This window comes from Lissotriton vulgaris, chromosome 11 (genome assembly GCF_964263255.1).
Source record: "Lissotriton vulgaris chromosome 11, aLisVul1.2, whole genome shotgun sequence".
Lineage (NCBI taxonomy): Eukaryota > Metazoa > Chordata > Amphibia > Caudata > Salamandridae > Lissotriton > Lissotriton vulgaris.
This window is the reverse complement of record NC_141699.1, coordinates 383,091,715-383,112,079: the sequence shown is the minus strand read 5'-3', so window position 1 is coordinate 383,112,079 and position 20,365 is coordinate 383,091,715. Positions and strand designations below refer to the sequence as shown.

At 43.9% G+C, this 20,365-nt stretch overlaps 1 protein-coding gene across 2 annotated transcripts in view; it reads right to left on the bottom strand.

Annotated features, from left to right (window-relative positions):
- Window positions 1–11,423, bottom strand: part of LOC147679827 (prosaposin-like) — a 158,326-nt gene extending 146,903 nt beyond the window's left edge. For both annotated transcript variants that reach the window (XM_086943383.1, XM_086943384.1), the window contains exon 1: window positions 11,201–11,423. In XM_086943383.1, coding sequence (XP_086799509.1) covers window positions 11,201–11,258 — 58 coding nt within the window. In that variant the 5' untranslated portion in view covers window positions 11,259–11,423. The remainder of the gene's footprint in view (window positions 1–11,200) is intronic.
- Window positions 11,424–20,365: the final 8,942 nt, after the last annotated feature.

Below are 20,365 nucleotides of genomic sequence, written 5' to 3'. Positions count from 1 at the left end.
GCTGCAGGAAGGGTGGGCGCATATTTACCTAATCGCTGCTATTGGACTAGGCCGTAGCCGTGCTGACTGCACCTTTTAATTGGTTGGCGCAGAGCAGATTCAAACGCCCCTTTTGCGCCAGGCGTGCTGCAACAAACTTGACGAAAGGAAGGCTGGTGATGAGACTGTGCCTTTGAGCAGGTCTTTGTGCAGTGTTTCTCCCAGTGTCATGGCGAGTGACTGCAGCACTTAAGAAGAGCAGCTGAGGAGACCGGCAGTGTGTGTGCGCTCTGCATCACTGTCTGTGAGTGCTGGTGTGCAGACTACAAGCATCGCCAGCCCGTGTCCAGCACCTTAGTGTAACATTTCCTCAGCAGCGGGATGTCCTGCCTCTGCGTCACGTCAGCAGTGCTTTTCAGAGCCGTTCTTGAATTAAGGTATAGTTACACCATTAAGAGACTTTTATGTTGCCTGCGTCGTTTTAATTCTTTGGCTTTCTACTTTCGTTTGTTCCATTCCTATAACAGTTCTCTCATGTAACGTAACTGGTTCTGTTTCTATTGTACAGCGCTCTGACACCTTCGGGTAAAGTCCGCGCTTCATAAATATGCATTAAATAAATAACTGTATGTGGGTGCGAGTGTTATCTTTCTCGCCGTATCTGCACTTGTCCTTCCCCTGCCCCCACTGTTTAACTAAGAGGATTCCAGTCCTGCCTCGTCACCCCCCTTCTCCACCACCCCTCTCCTCCATAATGGAAGATAAGAGAAGCTGTCGGTAGTGACCTGTCACCCCGTGACCTAAAGACCTGGAAAGCAGTAACACTGACATCACGCACAGCAGTGGTGATTAGCAACACAGCGGCATCCCCAGGGGGCTAATTACTGCAAGCCAGTCAGTGGAGGCAAAATACAAAGCTTACAAATGGGCACCAAAGGCTGCACACACCTCAGTGGTTAAACCCAGCATAGAACGGACTAAAATGCATCACAGGGCATAGGTAAGGTGACCAGATGACTCCACACCATGACACAATTTTTCCAGTTCTAGGTTTTGACTTAAAATATCTGTGCATTCTAGGAGCTGTAGTACAATTTTAATTGGACTTACACACCTGTTAACTAGAATAAATAAAAGTAAAACCCATGAATAGAAATGTCGTGTTGAAGTGACATCTGGTCACAATTGACACGAGCTACTTGGCAGCTTGGAGTAAGGGCAGTCGCGTATTATTAGGCTGACTCTGCCCACCATATTATTAGGAAAGGTTATTCAATACTATTTGCCCCTCTGTCCTCTGGTGCCCCATCTCTCGTGAGCTCTAGTCCTGGTACTTCTATTTCATTCCTGCCAAGGAGCAGATGTCTTTTTTCACGAATTAAAGTTCCTTCCCATTATTCCAAGGAAGCAAGCGTCAGTGCTTAATTTGAGGCGGGGTTACAGGCTGGCTCAGATTGGCAACACGGGAAATTGGAAATGGGCCGATGGGCCTGTTACAGATGCCAGTTGGTGGGTCGTTTTAGGGTGGACTAAGCAGTCCAATCAGCCAGGGCAATCATGGTCTCTACTGCAAGTGCACACCTTAAACGGCTGTTATTACAGGGTTTACAAACATACTGAGGCTGACCCACCCCCAGGCAGCTAATTGTCAGAGGCAGAAGATGAACAATAGATTCTCCTTCTGTCACAGCACGAGGTGTCCCTGCCTCCTAGCTCCCTCCATGTGCGACAGAGGCCTCAAGGCGCTGCTGATAGGAAGCCATTAGAACTCGCTTTGCAGAGGACACAGGTTTGGAGGAGTTCTGGAAAGTTAGGGTGGTTGGCGGCTGTTTAGAGCTGGCGTGGGAGCTGAGCTCCTTGGGTTATTTGTGTCCCTCTCCCCTCATGGAAAGGACGGGGGTGGTGGATGGGGGTAGATGCGAGTTCACCCTATATAAAACTACAAAAGTATATTAATGATTTTGGAATGTGGGACATTTTTCAGGACTGCCCGGGCCTAACTGTGATCCCAATTCAACACTGGTGGTAAGTGGCCCCCACCGCACCCATTTTTGGGGATTGTTCTTATTTTTCCTCCTCAGACTTTCACACACAGCAAGTGAGGATAAAACATAAAAAGACAAAGATGAAGAAAACAGTGAACAGTAAAAACTGTTGGAAAGGACCCTGGAAGAGTGAAATAATGGGGACCCAGAGTGACAGTGGTGAACGAAAGGGGGCGGGCGTGATGTGGATTCAAAACCTGGCACCCTTGGTATTAGCCTTTGGCACACCGACTTGCGATAACGCCCGGCACCGGCTTCTGAACAGCACCTTGGGCCCCTGCACTTATCCTATCACAAATTAAGCACTGGGAAGGGCCTACCGTAGTGATGCTCATTACAAGCAAGAAGTGGTTGGCTGAGTGGGTTGAAGTAAACAGGCCCTCTCCCTAACCCCACGTGTTACAAGCTTCTGCCTGCTAGCCCGCTCCACTTCCGGTGGCACAGTGGCGCTATTGTTGGGCCTTGGCACACTAGTCCAAAGCCAGGCTGTAGGGAGGACACCCCGACATAAGAACTGCCACAGTCTTTCAAAAGACGGGCTCCAGCTCAAACAGTGACACCTCAGTGGCATTTCTCACACACCCTTCCCATCTCACTCTATGGGTGTGAGGTTTAACATTCACCCAGCCTAGAGGCGGCTCGCCACCTTGGCAAACCCTGGCAGCTGATTGCCGCTGGAATAAGGTTACCATATGGCTATCGGTACCACCAGCGAGTCTAAGCTCCAGTCCTGGCCTCTCATTTAACAGCCCGTTGCATTCTGGAGGCCAATTTGCATTAATAGTGACCCAATAGGCCTAAAGATTACAAGGGTTATAAAAGGGATAATATCACTTGTCAAGTTTTACTTTAGCATTATTGCAAAGCGTATAATTGTTTATTGATTAATAAATCAAAAATATATTAAATGTTCTCTGTCAGCCCTTACAATTGATGTAGGGACGGGAGTAGGTGGGACAAGTAGATTTTACAGGACATGTAGATCTCAGTGGCATTTTGTCCCTTGGCCCAGTAGATTATTTTAAAAATTCCACACCCCTGACACATCTGAAGTGTTGGAATTGACAACCAATGAAAATGTTACTTTCATTTTCTACTTTTATTACCCGACATTTGATTGGTTATATACCTGAATATATATAAAGGAAGAGAAGAAAACACAGCCATTTTGACTGCTACTTCGTGTTGTACATTACATTTGAATAGTTACCAAACACTTCAACTTGTTTGTGAAGGTAAGTTGTTATTTTTAAAACTGAAGTATATTGTGCACTATAACTTAATATGGTAAACTTTTTCTGATAGTTATATACTATCCCTCTGTAGTAGTTATAGATTTAGATAGACTTCTCTGTTATAGTTATGGATGGAGTTAGGCTTCTCTTGGTTAAATCACATACACTTTTTTATAGTCCTACTTCCACTCTGATACTAAACACTGCCAAAAGATGAATTCACTGATAAAAACTGCCTATCTAAAATTAATCCCAACAGTGCCCTATCTCTAGTAATATATATTTTTTTAATCCAAATTTCAGGCAAAATGGAAGGCGAGCAGCAAGTTCAATTTAAAATTGTCCTGGAAGAGAGCAGCCAAGGAAACATTGATGAATTTATGGATGAAAGTAGGGACCAGGAACTACTTCAATGTGTGGAAGCAGTGGATAACCTGCTTAAAAATGAGGACATTTTACACCCTCATAGACTTCAAAATATATTCAATGACAAAGATGAAATTTCTGACAATGAAATGTTAGAATATTTGATAAATTATGAAACACAATCAAAATAAAAAAAAATGCTTAAAAAATAAAGAAAAAAAAATAATCAACAAAAACAACAAACAATTAACATACAGTATTTGAAAAGTCTATCATTCTTTTTTCCTTATAGTACGCTGCCCAGAACGCTTTCCGGTTCGCGGACTAGGCGCTCACCACGCAAAAAAAAAAAAAAAAAATTTTTTTGCCCTGCTGGGCCCTTTTAAAACCTCCACATAAAACCTAGGGGGTCAACGAGCATCTACTATGCCCCCTTATGGTAATTTCCCCCTTTGTTTTGGCCTCCTCTTGTCTCTCGATCCTACCGAGAGACAAGATGGCGGCCGCTCCGGACTGTTTAGAATGTTGACAGACACAGAAGAGCCAATCAGATTCGCATCGCAAAGTTCTGTTACGCGAAAAGTACGCGAACCGGAGCGCAGCCCGGAGCGCTGTTACAGATATATATCTTTTTTTGAACGTTAATTTCTCAAAATCCACTGAAGCACATATATTGAGACCTAGCAAAGGCACATCGGGCTAACAGTCCCTACAATTTTGCCAAGTTTCGTGGAAATCCATTCAGCCGTTCGGGCTAAAAGTGAGGCCAACCGCCCTATGGAAATTAACATGGGAAAAACGCGTTTTGGGACCCCCCTTTTTTCTCGGCCCCCCCTTGCCGAACCCCCCCAAATTTTCAGGGGTTGCTCAGAAACAAAATGTGCCATTTTCCTGAAAATTTCAGCCGATTCCGTCCACAAACGCCAAAGTTATTAGACATAGAATTTTCAAAAATCCCATAGGGAAAAAATCCTAACTATATATACCTACTGGCGACCGCCAGTAGGTAATATATATATATATATATATTCTTCAACAGAGGTTTATGCATACAAACATATCACTTGAAGAGGCTCATTCAGCCCTCAATAAATAATTTTGTGCTGCATGACTGTGGCTACGCAGCCCTGTTGCACAGAGGGCTGTATGAATGTGACCCTTCACAGTACTGTGATAAAAGCGGGTGCTCACCGGACCCTCTCTTAAGACAGGGACATGTATTTATTTTTGCAGAAAGTGTTTGGATGCAGGGATAGTCCTGCTAATCCACGACATCTGCACACCCCAATGCTGCAGTGAAGAGTCTTGCTGTACAGAGACTCATACATGACAAAAGACTCATTTCAGGCTGGAAACTCAGAATTTGTTAGGCCAAAAATGGCTCAATTTTAGGTGTCTCCCACCTAAAATCTCCTCTGCTTCAATTTAAGTCAATGGGAAAAATCAATCTTCCCATTTCTTTTTCGAAATCAGCCCCTTACCGGCTTCAAAATGTTGGCATATTTGGACAATGCCGAGACTAGCTAGCACTCACTAACACGCCTGCCCAGCTCCACCGAGATGGTGACATAGAGTGAACTATGGAGCTGTGGAATGTGAAGGGACTAATCATGCCATCTTGGCGAACTACTAATGAAGAGTGTGTGAATGCAAACTGCAGTGCAATGCGGACCATGTGTGAGAGAATCCTTGGGGGTCTACATTTACAGCCACTACACCATTTCTGCCTTGTAGGATTCAAGACTGGAAGTTTGAGACCACCTCTCATACAAGGACCACAACCAATGTTTTTCAGAACTGAACAAGCAGCCCCCCTCTGTTAATGGAACAAGCGCCAGAGATGCTACGTGGTATAGACGGTGCTGCGCAAGCCCAGCACTCAACTACAACTCGCAAGCTCAACTATGAGCCTTCCCCTGCCTCTATAAAGCTGAGTGAAAGCAAGCCTGCAAGGGAGAGTGAGACACCTTCCACTACCACGGGATCTGGATTATGGAATGCCTTGCGACCCATTATGACCTTGAAATGCAAGGATTCTGGGGGAACTGACTTGGTCTGTTGATTTCTGGAAAACTCTCTGCTTTCCATGATAGGACAAATCTCTGTGGCTAAAATGGTGTTCTTGCCACTCTGCCTATACTTACTACGGAACGTAATGTGCCGGGCCCTACCTTCCACATTAGCGCAGTCAGATAAGATGCTGGGGACATTGGTGTGGGTGAGCAGACGGAGCCGGGTAAAAATGGACACACTGAAGCTTCCTTGGAAGGACGGGGGCCTTGGGATACCAGATCTCCTCTTATACTATGCGGCTACACAACTGCAATATGTGGCACAATGGCTCGATCAGGACCCGACTTAGGAAAACGTTCTGCTGTTGGGCACACATGACCCTCATACCCTACTGGTCATACTCATGATGGGCATATTCGGAACTCCCTCGCATACTTACTGCAACCGGCAGCTGCGTGTCACATAGGGTGATGGCTATGATCCTGTGAAGAGCATCCTAATCAGATGTTCAGTGCCAGATTAAACCCTGTGAAGGCCCCTGGGAAGTCGAAATTTCAGGGCCCCCTCACAAATTATCTCCTAGTACCCAATGCACCAGATAGATTTACAAACTGACAGCAGCCAGAAGAAGATGAGCATTTAAGGGACAGACTGTTATGTGAATCGGATGTCTCTGGTTTATGTACTTTATGTTGTTAATGGGTACATTACATTAATGCAGCATTCTCTCTGTAGTCTTTAAAGTAAAGTTTTCATTTCTTTGAGTTGATTGGAAGGAGGTTACATGAACAAGGTACATGACATCACTATGTTAACAAGCGGTTCCTCTGCTTTGAGCAGGGTCAAGAGTGGTTTGGGGACAGCGCGGGACAATTCCTTCATATAGTCGGCTGTCTTATACAGTGAGGCCTCTGGACCTCATTCCTGGAGGAGCCGCAGGATCATGCCGTGATGACACAGCTGGTGGGGTTAGAAGGCTTCAGGCGACTCACTACACACCTGCTGGTGGCCCTGCTCGTAGATGAAGGGGGGATACAACATGTGCCAAGGACAGGGCCGGACTGGGAACTCAAAGCAGTCCTGGCAGTTTTGTTAAACCAGCCCCTTGGGGAAGGGTGCACAAGCATGAAGCACCGCTGCTTTTGTTACTGGGTGGCCGATGTTGCAGCGTGACTGAAAAACTGCCCCCCACTGCTGTAAAACCAGCCCTCACCCTTCCAACATCACAGGGAACCGCTCGATGCCCGCTACTGCCAGTCTCTAAGAAAAACAAGGGGGACCCTATATGTGGCTTCTGGACCAAGGATTTAAGTCAGTTTCGGAAGGACAATGGTCCAGAGCACTTTCAAAAATATACAATGAAGATAATAAGACAAGCTGTGATGAGCTGCTTATATTTTTATCCAAGTCTAGCCGGACATGGATTTTATTTACATAGTAATAGTGGAATTGTATAATGCATAAAAAAACATTTAGAGAGCACAATCCTGTGCTTTAACCACAGAACAGAGAAGGTGAAGAATAAAGGATAGTTATAGGAAGAGGAAGATATCGCAGGCAAGAGAGGAGTGAGCAATCTGGACACTTTTGGATTGAAGTTACAAGTGAGAGTAGTACATACAGGAATTTGATACACAATGGTTTTACTGTATAACTACTGTATCCGCTGCTTGAAGGAGCTGTGTCCTAGATATCACGTCTGTCTGGTGCGATGTCCGGGTCCACCTTAACCCGAAACGCTACTGCCAGTCTGGCACCTGGATTGGTGACATGCAGATTGCCTGGATAAGTTGCCAGATGCAGCGTGGTGGAGAGTATGCTTGCAAGTGCAGCACAACGTCCATTTCAAGCTTATTCTGTTTAACTTTCTGCATCAAACCTATAAAACCCCTATGAATCCGACTAAATTATATCCCACAACTCTATCCAAGTGCGGCCAGTGTGGCCAGTCTTCGGTGGACTTTTTGTATATGACATGCTCCTGCACACACACGGCTCGTGGACTTTTGAGCGAAGTTTTCCCTATACTTTCTTATGTAGTTGGGGTTACCTGGATGAGAACGGTGAAACTTTCCATGCTGGGAGCACTCATGCAGAGTAGCATACAGAAAATGCCAGCCCTGATGCTGACGCTTGAGTTATTCTGGTGCAATGAGGAATTACCATCTGACGGAAGGTGCCTAGGGCGCCGTAGATCCAAGCTTGGAAGGGCGATTTTCTTGAATGGACGAATGCAGATGAGCAGCACATCACACTTACCCACAGAGATGACAAGGTGATTAGTTGAGGATTTAAGGCTTTTGCAATTCCTTAATTGCGATTATTAAGGAATCGCAATTAAGGAATCGCAAAAGCCTATGCATGTAGGAATTACTATGAAAATAGCGATTCCTAAACATTCCTTAATTGCGACTCGTAAATTGCGAGTCGCAATTAAGGAATGCCTTCTAGGCCCATAGGAATGAATGGGAGATTGCATGCGCAATTTGCGAGTACCAGTAGGTACTCACAAATTGCTCATGCGATTTCAAGGGTGCAAGGGTGTCAAAATGACAACCTGTTGCACCCCTGAAATTGTGATGTGCACTCATGTTGTGCACACACATGCCCCAAGGGCATGTGTGTGTTTATAACCTAAAACTTAAAAAAATGCATTTTAGTGAATTTTTCAAAGTTTTTGCAAATTACAGACAAGTTTGATTTTTTCTGTAATTTGCTATTTGAAAGTGCTTCTAGCATTGCATTTAAGGAAGCACAAATTGCGATTCCTTAAATACAATCGCAATTTAGGAATTCGCAAATAATTGCAAATTCTTAAATTGCGCATAGGAAACACTTTCATGCATCTCCAAAGGCCAATTTGCGATCGCAAACGACCGAGTTTTGCGAATGGCACCATTAGCGATCGCAAAAACCTTTGATGCATGTGCCCCTTAGTGTTCTGGGAGAAATGCTTGTAAAGTTAATAGACGCCCTGAATCGCAGACCTACGTATATGCTGCAGCAGGAATGACTACACTGGTTGTAGATGAACAAATGGCCAGCTGTATTGGGGGCTGGATTTCGGTGGTGATGTTTTTTGGTCAAACATAACTACAACAATTTGTAAACCGGAAAACCAGAGCTCAGCTAAACTCGTTTGCAAAACTGTATGCCTGTATTTAGAGAAGTGTGGGAAGTAGGAACAGTGCAAATATGCTAGAAGCTACGGACAAAAGTTTGCCCCTGAAATGCTACCCTTACAAGAGGAAAAATACAGTTGTTTTAGATCTTTCCTTGGTATTTGTCGCCACCTAGTGGTGGTACCTTGAGTCTGCTATGTTACTTCGCCTCACAGAAGCCTCAATACTAAAGGAAAGTTAAGGTAATGGGAAGAGGCAGAGAGTATGAGATTTGCCCAAGATCAAATGGCTTGGAAAAGTTCAAGATCTGAGATGGCAACGCAGTACTACTGGCTCCAAAGACTATGGGGCTGATTTACAAGGCTCTTGCACCACTATTGCGTCACTTTTCCCATGTTAAAAATGACGCAAAAGTGGCGCAAGGGCCTTGTAAATCTGCCCCTATAACTTTAACATCGTATTACATTTTGACTCAAAACCATGAGACTGGAGGCTGCCTACTCCGAAGTAATATACAGTGACATTTCTTTTTTACTCACTGCTTTTAGAATGGATATAAAATATCTCAATCTTAACAAAATATGGTAGTTGAGGAATAAGTTCAAAAGGTGATTGGACAAGCGCACACAATTTCATCAAATGGAAAGGCCAGGCTTAAAAATCATGTCTCCTGGTTTGTTATAATAACGTCCAGGATCCACCCTTTTCGGAGATATGTCAGTAGACCTTGCCTAGGTTTATAATTCAGTGTTTATTTGATTTCCAGAATATTTAGATAAACTGGTAAACCCAAGATTAGATGGCAATGTTCCTCGGTCCATGGCTAAAATATACTCCTTGGACCACTTCTAGCAGTGATGCCTGCCCACCCCAGTGAACTGCTCCATGTGTTTGGGGTCCTGACAAGATATTTGTTTCTGGCCCTTACAACAAATATTTTAATTTAATAGGTAAAAGGCAGAAGTAGATTTTGAGACCTTTTCTGTGGGTCCTTAAGCAGTATATGGCTACTGAGTAGTATCCGTTATGTATACTGTTAACATTTGCATTTAAGGGTCTAATACTATTTCAGTACACCCATATGACAGAGATATTTAGTGTGTAAACTTAAATCTCAAAAGCTGGCAGTAAGAGTTGTTAAGATTTACTCAAATGGCGGTAAAGAGAATAGAAGTCAAACACAGAGTGACGCGGGCATCACACTCAATACGCCAAATATCCGGCTGAATTATATAAAAAAAGCAATTTAGATAAACATCCAAAGTGATAACAGAAAGTTGTCCACTCCATGGATCAGGCAATGGGTCACTGGTCATAGCAGCCTAACAAGGGTGTGCACTCACCAATGAAGGTGGGGAAACAACCTTTAAAACGCAGTCATTACAACACCCTTTACATCGCATGTCACTACAACGCATGTCATTACAGCGCATGTCACTACAACGCATACCATTAAAACACATACCCTTACAATGCATAGTTTTTACCCTTACACTAGCCACCATTTACCCTACTGTTGTACTCACTGGAGTGGGAAAAGTAATTTTTACCCCTACACTATCCTACACTTACCCTACTGTTGCACTCACTGGAGTGGGAATAGTAACACTATCTAACACTTACCTTAAATGCAATGTAATGGTATGGGTTGTAAGGGTATGCGTTGTAATGGTATAATGCGATGTAATTGATGCGTTGTAAATGTTGTTTCTAAAATGCGTTGTGTTGGTTTTTTTTGATGTAAAATCATGCGTTGTAATGGATGTTGCGATGTAAAAACTGTGTTGTAAAAGCATGCGTTGTAAATGTTTGAGTTGTAACTTCAAACATTCCTGAAGGTGCCATACTATCAACATACTCACAGAGATCTGCATGTGACCCCGGCCTCTGACCCAGTTCTACCCAAAGCTAGGAGTGTGCAAAATTCACGTAACCACTTGTGTAAAATTGCAGGAAAATGACTTGTAATTAAATGAATTTAAAATCGATGAAGTGCCGCATTTTAGCACGAAATGTGTCCTCAACATGAGGATACATTTTGCACTAAAACATAGCACTCAGAGAAGAGTTGTGGTTGTACCCATGCTACATGCTAAACCTTGTGCTGCAACAAGAGGAATCAATATGTGACTGCCGTCATGGTGTACTTTTGGGAATTTCGCGACAGAAGCATAACATGAAATGCTCAAAACTACATGAATTACGCTGGCATAATTTAAGTTTCACCCAGAAACAAAGATATACAACTTCTTAAACAAACGTTCCCCTGATAAGAACATCTCACCACAGGTAAAGCCAGTATCACAATGGTAGTAACTTGTGCTATGAGAACATTTAACTGACAGGAATATGTCCCAATATTCACGAACACGTATTTCTATTAAGCCCCACCTTTCCCCACAGTCAGTCTGAACAAGCAGTGATGCTTCCCTTCTTTTACCTGTGGATGTGTGTAGCATCAGCGGCAAGAAGAGGAGAGCTGCCATTGGTCCAGCCATTCTCCTCTCTTCTGACCCACAGGACAGGGTCCTTCTCTTGCTGTCTGAGTCGATCTGACCGTGGTGGTTTCGGATACCGAGGCTCAAGCCTCTTCACTCCATATTCTCTTTGAATTATTTAGTCACAGTTCTGTTTTCTTGTTGATCTGTCACACATTGTCAGATGCAGAAGTGCTGATTCTCAGCCTCTTATAGTTCAGCTCTGAGAGGGGCAGATCTTCCTTCCTTTCACCAATCGGTTACTTTCCACATATTCTCATGCCTTTAGTACATGAACCCTCAAAACTATTTTCTCGCCTTTCTAAGTTCTTCAACCATGATCACTCTATAGGGCGCAATCTGTCAGCAGTACAGCTCAAGAGATGAATGTACTTGCAGCAGAGAGAGAAGTAATTTCTGCCTGATGCAGAGCACTGCCCTTGTGATAACACCAGAGCCTACAGTTTGTTTAACCATCCGATCACAGGATAAATAACAATAAGAAATCTCAAGGAGATAATACACCTGCTTTAGCTAGCTGTGAGTAATGTCTATGTGATATGTTCACAGTTTATGTGGAATGTACCCAGTGCAAAGCGAATCACATGAGTGAATGCACTGTCCTAGTTGGAATGGGTATGTGTGTGTGAATGCTTGTGCATGTGCACTGTTGGTTGAGTGCTACTGAGGTAATATCTGTAGGACACCTGGGAGCAGATTTACAATAACTGGCACATCCCTGCATATCAGCAGGGATGTGCCAGTTATTGTGCGCCACGCCTCGGCCACCATAGATGCGCCGCATAGACGCGACGCATCAGTACCAGAAAGGCGGCGCATTGCTGGAGTTGCGTCACAAGCATGACGCAGCTCCTGCAATGCTCTGGGGGGCCCTATTTTTACAATGCTGCATAAATCCTTATGCCTGCTTTAAGCAGGCGCAGGGTTTTGACGCAGCATGGGCTCAAAAGTGACTGAGTGAAATCTTGTGTAGTATTTACAACGTGACGCATCTGGGAGATGCGTCACGTTGTAAATACTCCACAGCATGGCACATCTTTTGCGCTGCCGCTGCGTCACAAAAGTGATGCAACAGCGGCGTAAAAGAGGCACAAGGGGCTTGTAAATCTGCCCCCTGGTTTGATCCCATAGCGGTAGGGATATCAGAGCGCTTTACAATTTGAGGGAAAGGAAGGTAACAGTTCAGTACATGAGTCATGTGGGGAATTTACATAGGCGTTCAATCAAATTACTCCAGAATTTTGTTTTATCGACTAGCTCATTCTTCGCTTACCTCAGGTTTGTAAACGGTCTGTTATGTGAGCACTATTTGATTCAATGCCTATGTAGATTCCCCACTTGACTCATGTACTGAACTGTTACCTTCCTTTCACTCAAACTGTAAAGTGCTCTGATATCCTTCGGGATCAAGTTTGCGCTATATAAAACTTTATAAGTAAATAAATAGGTCAGCTTTTTAATTAGGTCAAGGTGCAACACTTAGTTCCGATTGCAGAACTGGCAGAATTTGGCGACTCCGCTGTAACGCAGAGTTCTGGACAAATTTTGGTAATTGCTGCATGGTGGAATTTTTGCCCATGCGAGGCTCTACTGGCTAGTGCGAGTGAGAGCTGGCATCCCATAGCATGATTTTCGATCACTAGGAGGACTTCCCATGATTTTCTAATGCAGGTGGTTGCGAGCTGTTGTGATCAGAGAGCTGCTTTTTGAGGAGACTTTCTACTTGAGCAGCAGGAAAATCAACTCAAATGGCTGCTTGTTCTTGCACACCTTGTGGTGCCCTTCGCACTGATCACAGAGCATGGGCCTATTTCCACCAATTGGCGGAACTCACAAAAATGATATTGTAAGTCTGCTGAATTCCGCGGAGTGAAATTCCACAAGTTCCGCCCTCCCCTTGTGTTAATGCAGCAGCTTATTATAAATCAACAATGGGCCTGATCACCAAAAGTTACACCCAAATCTGTATATCCAGCAATGGAGGGGTCACCAGTAGCTTTATAACTCCCTCGCAGACTTGGCTAAGTAACTAAGCTGTGGTGTATCCAAGTTCCAAATGTTTATACCATCATAATCCACCCAATATGCATGAAAAAAGTGTGGAGCGGAAAGTAGGCACCTGACGGTAGTAACACCAAGGGGACTGCTGGCTGGTACTCGTCAGCAAGTCCACTTATCATCATCGGTTACCACCTCTCCGTTTGAAAAAAAGAAATGTGTGTGTGTGTTATTAACAGAAACTCAAAACCATGAAATCAAAATCTAAAGACCTAAATGTGATAACATGCTAATAGCATGCATGCCCAATGGACCCCATGAGGATATAAACAGACAATCCCCACCATTAAAACTTAGTGAAGCTACCTAGCTATAACTAACTTTATTCGATGCCGCTAGCTTCCCAGATTAAAAATGGTCCCCTTCAAACCATGATCAATTAATCTACGCCGACATGTTTAGTTGCCAGGTGATCATTTCGGACAACTTCTTCAGGGCTACTAGGGTTCCAAATCAGTACTTCATGGTAGGTTCATATCAAACCTATGATGGTATAAAATATAAAATCAGGAGAAAAACGCCAACTGTGAACAGACTCTGCTTAACAATGATTTACTACGTTGTCACTCATAATATCATATACTACCCGTACCATTTGGTTGCATCCATAATGTATACCTGTAACCATGCACAAAGGGGGAATCTAACATGCTTCAATAGATCGCGTTTCCCCGCAGTGAATGCCCATAGGTCCTATCACCTGCAAAGAATTATGAACAGTCATATTGCAGCAGTATAAAAAGATTTTTTCATTAACCACGTGTGCAATTATGCAATCTCATGCCCGCATCATGCACACAAAAGCAGGCCATAATGTATTAATGGCCACTGCTATCGTAATGTACATGTGGATGTTACACCCTCGTCTATTTACAAGGTGTTGCATAATCTTTCAGAGTTTATCATACCGCTTTCCTCAATTAAGAACCAATTAAAAGGGTTCTGCGGGGCACCTTATACTTTCCAAGTACAAAGCGTAACCAACTATCGCTAGTGATGCTATCCCTTAACGCACACCCCAATTACTTGGCCGGTCATCCGTGCGGGGGATATAGCGTATTACATCCCAATTAAACTAGAAGTGGCGTGGGAATTCCCGCTTACTTGCAGCTCTCAACCCATGGACATTTGCTTCTGCCGGTCCTTAATTCGGTGCCACACGGGGAAGACATCCGGGCCTGTCTAAATCTCTACTCCTTTGCCCTGCAAACCACGCCTGTCGTGTGATTCTCGCAAATACAATCCAATCTGGCGGCCATCTTTGAACGGTAGGGAGTGACTAAAAATCGTCGGCCTTGTTTGAAAAGGTTATATATTATGGTTTCTGGTGTAATACTTATTCCTGTGTTTGTCGAACCCACTGTAAAATCCACATGCAATACATGCTAAAATATAATAATAATTTCAAGAATGTGCAACATAAACATGGCTATTCCTAGTTCTTTGACCAGTTATCTGTTATAATGCCAATCAGTTGAAACCATGCCGATGTTAACACCCCCTCCATCATTATATACAAAGGGAGTGTTTTCTAACAGTTGTCATTTCAGCAACCAACTTCCATTGTGCGCGGTGTAGTACTCAACAGCCCAGCGCTCTCCCACCTTGGTGACTTATTATATACTGTGATATATCCCCAGTATAATCAAAGATTTTATTCTACAGTCAAAAATAAAGGCCACTAAATGCACATATGGTCTCGTACATTTACTCCTCTCAATGGAATCATTCAATCCGAGCTTAACTGCTTTCTCGGAAAAGATCAATTTCTCCGCCTTTCTGGCAAAGATGGATTCAATATTGTGGGTCTCACCTTCAGGGTACTCAGATGCTCCTGTATTCGGATCTTAACCTTCCTGGAAGTAAGACCAATATAATGCAATCCAGTCTGCATGATCTTCAGCTCATGAACTTGAATCTTACTACCTTATTGCCTGTGGTCCTAAAATTCTGATGGCTCTGGTAGAAGCAGTAAACAGGCTCATCAAATTACATGTTTAGTTTTTTCACAAGGAAATTTTAGCTGCCTTATGTCTGTTATTTCCCTGCCTAGGAATTGCTGGGATGCCCAGAATAGGTGATACCATGGCAGGGAATTAAAAGGGATCTTAATAGGCTGCTCATAATGAGGGCCTGCATGTGAGCTCCATTGGTTAATTACCTGATACAGATATCTGTGTGTAAACTGCCACTCACATGTTTGAAATATCATTAATCATCAGTTGCTTAGGTATGTGTATGCTGCAGGGCTCAAGGATGAATCCTGGTGAGATAGCCAGCGGCGGCCCCTCTGTTAAGGAGGAGGAGTGTTGCCCCACAGCTCTTTCAGCAGTACAAACATGAAAAATAAAACCATGTTATCAATTTATTTTTCATCACAGTTTAAGGAGGGCAGGCCATCCTGATGAACAGCAGCAGGAAGGAGGAGTCGTAGGCACTGTAAGTGCGCATGTCGGTTTGGCCGCCTGTCTTAGGACAGCTAAACTGATATGTGCACTTAGATTTCTCCACCCGAGCTGTGCTGCACAGCCGGGTGGAGAACAGGCACAAGCTTCCAGGGCCTGACTGAGCATCGAACCAGGCTCTTCAGATCAATGTCGGAGCTTCTCTAAGGCTGGGTAATAGTATTACCAGAATGAGAGCAGTGTCTGGATTGGCCTAGGGGTCGGGAGTCTTGGTAACTGTGCACCAGCAGAGGAGCAGAGCACTGAGGCAGCGAGGCGACCAGTAGGTTTTATTTGAAAAAATTTCATGGACACTGTCAGTGAGGGGGAGGGGAAGGGGGAGGGGGAGGTAGAGGTTGTGTACACCAAAAAAGAATGACCATGTTTTTGCAACGTCTTCCTGCCGTGTTAGACTGCAATTGTTGTGGGAACTGCTTCTTAGTAAAAGATTGCCTTTTCCCCTCTGTAGCTATTCACACTGCACTGAATTGCATGGTCATTATTTGAGATTATGTTTGCCTTTATTGGTGTATTGTTTTGGAGGGAGGTGAGTATGCATCTTTGAGTTTGCTAAGAATTAATCTCCACGTATATATATGCATCTTCCTACTCAAGTGTGAAATTTCCACTTTCGGTGAACACATAACTTTTTGCTTCTGCATCGCAAAATACCCCTCAGTGTAACTGAAGTCAATTACCAAATGCATGAAATTCTCAGCCATTCCACCACGAACTTGCCCTAAAGACCCCAGAGCGTGCACCTGCGTTGCATTTATACAGATGAATTCCCACAGACACCTGCATGGTGCTGAATGAGCGGTGTGACGCTCTAGTGTTCCGCGGGTCTCGGCTGAGACCCGGAAGCACCCACATACTTTGTAGCACCTTCTGGCCAGGCGTGGCCAGAAGGATATAAATAACCGGAAAGCGGTCGCTCGTGGCTTCCGGTCCAATAGACTGTTCCCAGTGTGTGGTGTTGTTTATTAGTTGCTCAGCATAGGCCCCTCGTTGTATTACCCCTCACTCCCTTACAAGCGGGTCACTTGTTGGGGTGTTCATAACTCTGAAGCAAGCAGTATAGAGAACCGTGCCTTTACCAGCCCCCTCTCCCTCTCTCCTTGTGGAAGTGGCTTGGATTCTAAGACGGTCCTTTGTGTATGTGGCTCCCGTCATTTGACCTTTCTTCTCACAGCCCGACAGCAGCTCTCCATTGGGCCATCAAGATTAGATTTTAGTTGGTTTCTCAAGCCACTCCCTAACAGACATGGCCCAACTTCTCAAGGCACTGGTTTCATGGAACCTATACACAGACGTCCTTGCTTTGGACTTTCTCTTCTCTGCCAAGGTGAACAAGCTTTTGTTTCTCTCTGGATGTGTTGACCGGATGTTGTTTCTCTCTGTATAAGTTGACTAGATTTTGTTTCTCTCTGTATAAGTTGACTAGATTTTGCTTCTCTCAGTATGAGTTGACAGGATAGTGTTTCTCTTTATATGGGTTGACTTGATTAACTGCTCCTATGTTTTTTTTGCTATCTTTTCTCCCAACCGGCCTTACTCTTCATAATACTGCATTTTCAGCTCGGTGCACAACAAATAACTGTCCTTTTCGATTTATTTCCTGAAAATCTCTTTGGAAATAAATAACTACTTGCAATAGCTAAACACACAGGGCCTCATTTATGAGGCTGTGCGTCACTTTTCCGCTGCCGGTGTGTCACTTTTTGCGACACACCAGTGGCATAAAAAATGCACCTTGTTGCGCCATATTTACAAAGTGACGCATCTAGGAAGATGCGTCGCTTTGTAAACCCCTGCGCCACATTATACCTGCGCCAGGTATAATGTATGCAAGGAGGGGCGTATTGACACAAGGAAGGGTTGTAGAAGTGACGCAGTGAAATCTATGAGATTTCACTGCGTCACTTTTAGGAGCAGGCATAAGACTGACGCAGGCCTTTCACATAGGGCAACTCCATTGCTGGAGTTGCGTCACTTTTGTGACACACTCCAGCAATGCTTCACTTTTGCGCTTACAGATACGTCACAAATACTGACGTATCTGTAACTCCTTGCGACATGACGCGTCATACATTAAATATGATGCATCAGGAATGTCACAAGGAGTGCGCGCTGAGAAGTGACGCATCGCTGCTTTCACGCAGCGATGGGTCATTTGGTGTTCATGTTTACTTTTTGGACTGGAGTTTGAATCCAATTACCTGGGTGGCTCTTTGTTTACTGGTATTTGGCTGAGAAATACATATGTCAACCATGTGTTGGTCCTACCAGGGCGCCTGCAGTGTTCTTTAAAGAGTAGTTCTTTATTTATTTCGCATATCACCATAATATTTAATGGCACTTTATCCTAATGTATTCCCTTATTCTCACAAAAGCTTACACACAGAACTGCAACTGTGCCCCCAGACCTGCGGGCCTACAGCACAAAGGATAGGATTAGGAAAAAGTTTGTAAACTTCACACTATTAATGCACAAACTTGGCCCAAGAGTATTAGAGTGCAGAACATGAGAACCAGTTTCATTACGTTTTTATTTTTTAGACACGGAAAGAATAAGTTACTCGCCAAGAATCTGACCCCGGCACTCGCAACTGGGTACTTACCCCCAGATTCATCAAGAACACATTTTGCGATTCCTTAATAGTGAAAAATACCGATTCGCTATTAAGGAATAGCAAAATGCTATTCATCAAGAAATCACTTCAAAAATAGCGATTTCTAATAATTCCTTAATTGCGACTCGCAAATTGTGAGTCGCAATTAAGGAATATCTCCCCATTCATTCCTATGGGCCTTGAGGCCCATAGGAATGAATGGGAAGACATTCTCAATTTGCTAATCGCAATTAGTGATTCGGAAATTGAGAAAATGGCCTGGGTGGGAAAGCACATGAATCGCATATGAATTTGAGGTCTACTTCAGTTGCACTGACACTTCTTGCTTTCGCATATTTGCTTCAAAATGCTCCATTTGCTCACTTCTTTTTCAAACCTTTCCCAGTGTTAATCCCCCAGAACTCCACCCCCCCCCTATGAAGGTCAGGCTTGCTTGCTACTCTCGCTCACCATAGGGCACTCATCCCAAACCTTTACGGCTCACCACTTTTAAAATATCACCAGCCGCCACTGAAGATAGCTTGTTAGATAGCTTGGTGAGTTGTGACGGTTGTTGTATTATTAGTTTACACCTAAAACAGCTGACTCAGACAGCTCATTGAAACATAGTATGTAGGAATACATTTAAATATTAACAAAGTGACTTGTAAATAGAGTTTGTAAACAATGCCACAGTCTATAGTTGTTATAGGTTAAAAAAATACAGGCTTACAAAGGGCATTCTACGAGAAGATAATGTACTTGTTTTCCTGTGACAATTTAAATATCTGTACCACCTCAAGTCTTTCAAATGCACTATTTTCCTTACACTATTTTGAAATACAACGTTTTTCAGAGACACATTAAATGTGGCATTTTGAGTAACCTATTTGTATTTATTCTGTTGGAAGCGAGTAGTATGCTTGAATCACCTTGATTCCTCTTCAGCTGTCCATCCTCTTTAAGCCCATGAAATTAGTAATGTCAAGTTTGGTGATATCTATTTATAAGATACGTAAAGCAATTCAGTTTGTTGTCTAGTCTGCATATTATTGTTTTTATTAATTATCTATATAGAATACTCATCAGTTGCAGTCCTGTTGTCAAACAAATGTCTCACAAAGATTATAATCACAATAGAACATTAAAAAAGCTTTTTATTTCAGTCCTTGGGCAATAGATGGATGATGTAATAGCACAGAACCAAGGGGCATAATTACAAAGAAGTGACCGAGTGCAGAATTAGCCTTTTTGGTTTAACGCCATGATCCACCTCTTCTTGAACCAAGGGCTGCACCGTATTTACAACAATACGGTGCAGCTCTGCATTTCCCCCTGCGCTGGTACTCATTTCAGTAGCCTAGCTCCAATGCAGGCCCCCTTCCACCATAGTGTGACGGTGCCTGCATTGGGGAGAATAATTTGGTGAAGGAAGGTGTCGCTACCTGCACATAAACAATCCTAAACGCCAATTTCAGTTGCGTAGCTAGGGGTTCAGTGGGGGCGGATCGCCCCAGGTGGCACGTGCTTTGGGTGCAGCGGCAGACCCCCGTCTCCCCCGCTCTTATCTGCGGCCGTAAGAATCGGCATCCCCCTCCCCCGCTCTTACCTGTGGCCGTAAGAATCGGCATCCCCCGTCTCTTACCTGCGGCCGTGGCAGCCCCATGAAGTGCCAGTAAGTCCCACCCCGATCTTTGATTAGGCTACCGTGGGCAGCAGATGCAGTGGCCGCCATGGGCGGCCTTAGGGCTAGCTACGCCACAGGGCAATTTGTAACTTCTATGCGCGCTGCTTTGTGCAACACACATAGAAGTTGCGACTTGTCATTTTTGATCAGGCATGGCGTTTTGCTGTTTCTATGTGTGCTGCACAATGCAGCAAAAAACTAGGAGAAATAAAGCATTTCTCTTTGTTTTGCCAAGTTAAGACCAGCTTTTTTTTGGTCTTAATTTTAGTGCTGCCTCCTATTTACACCACCCTTGTAAATAGGTGC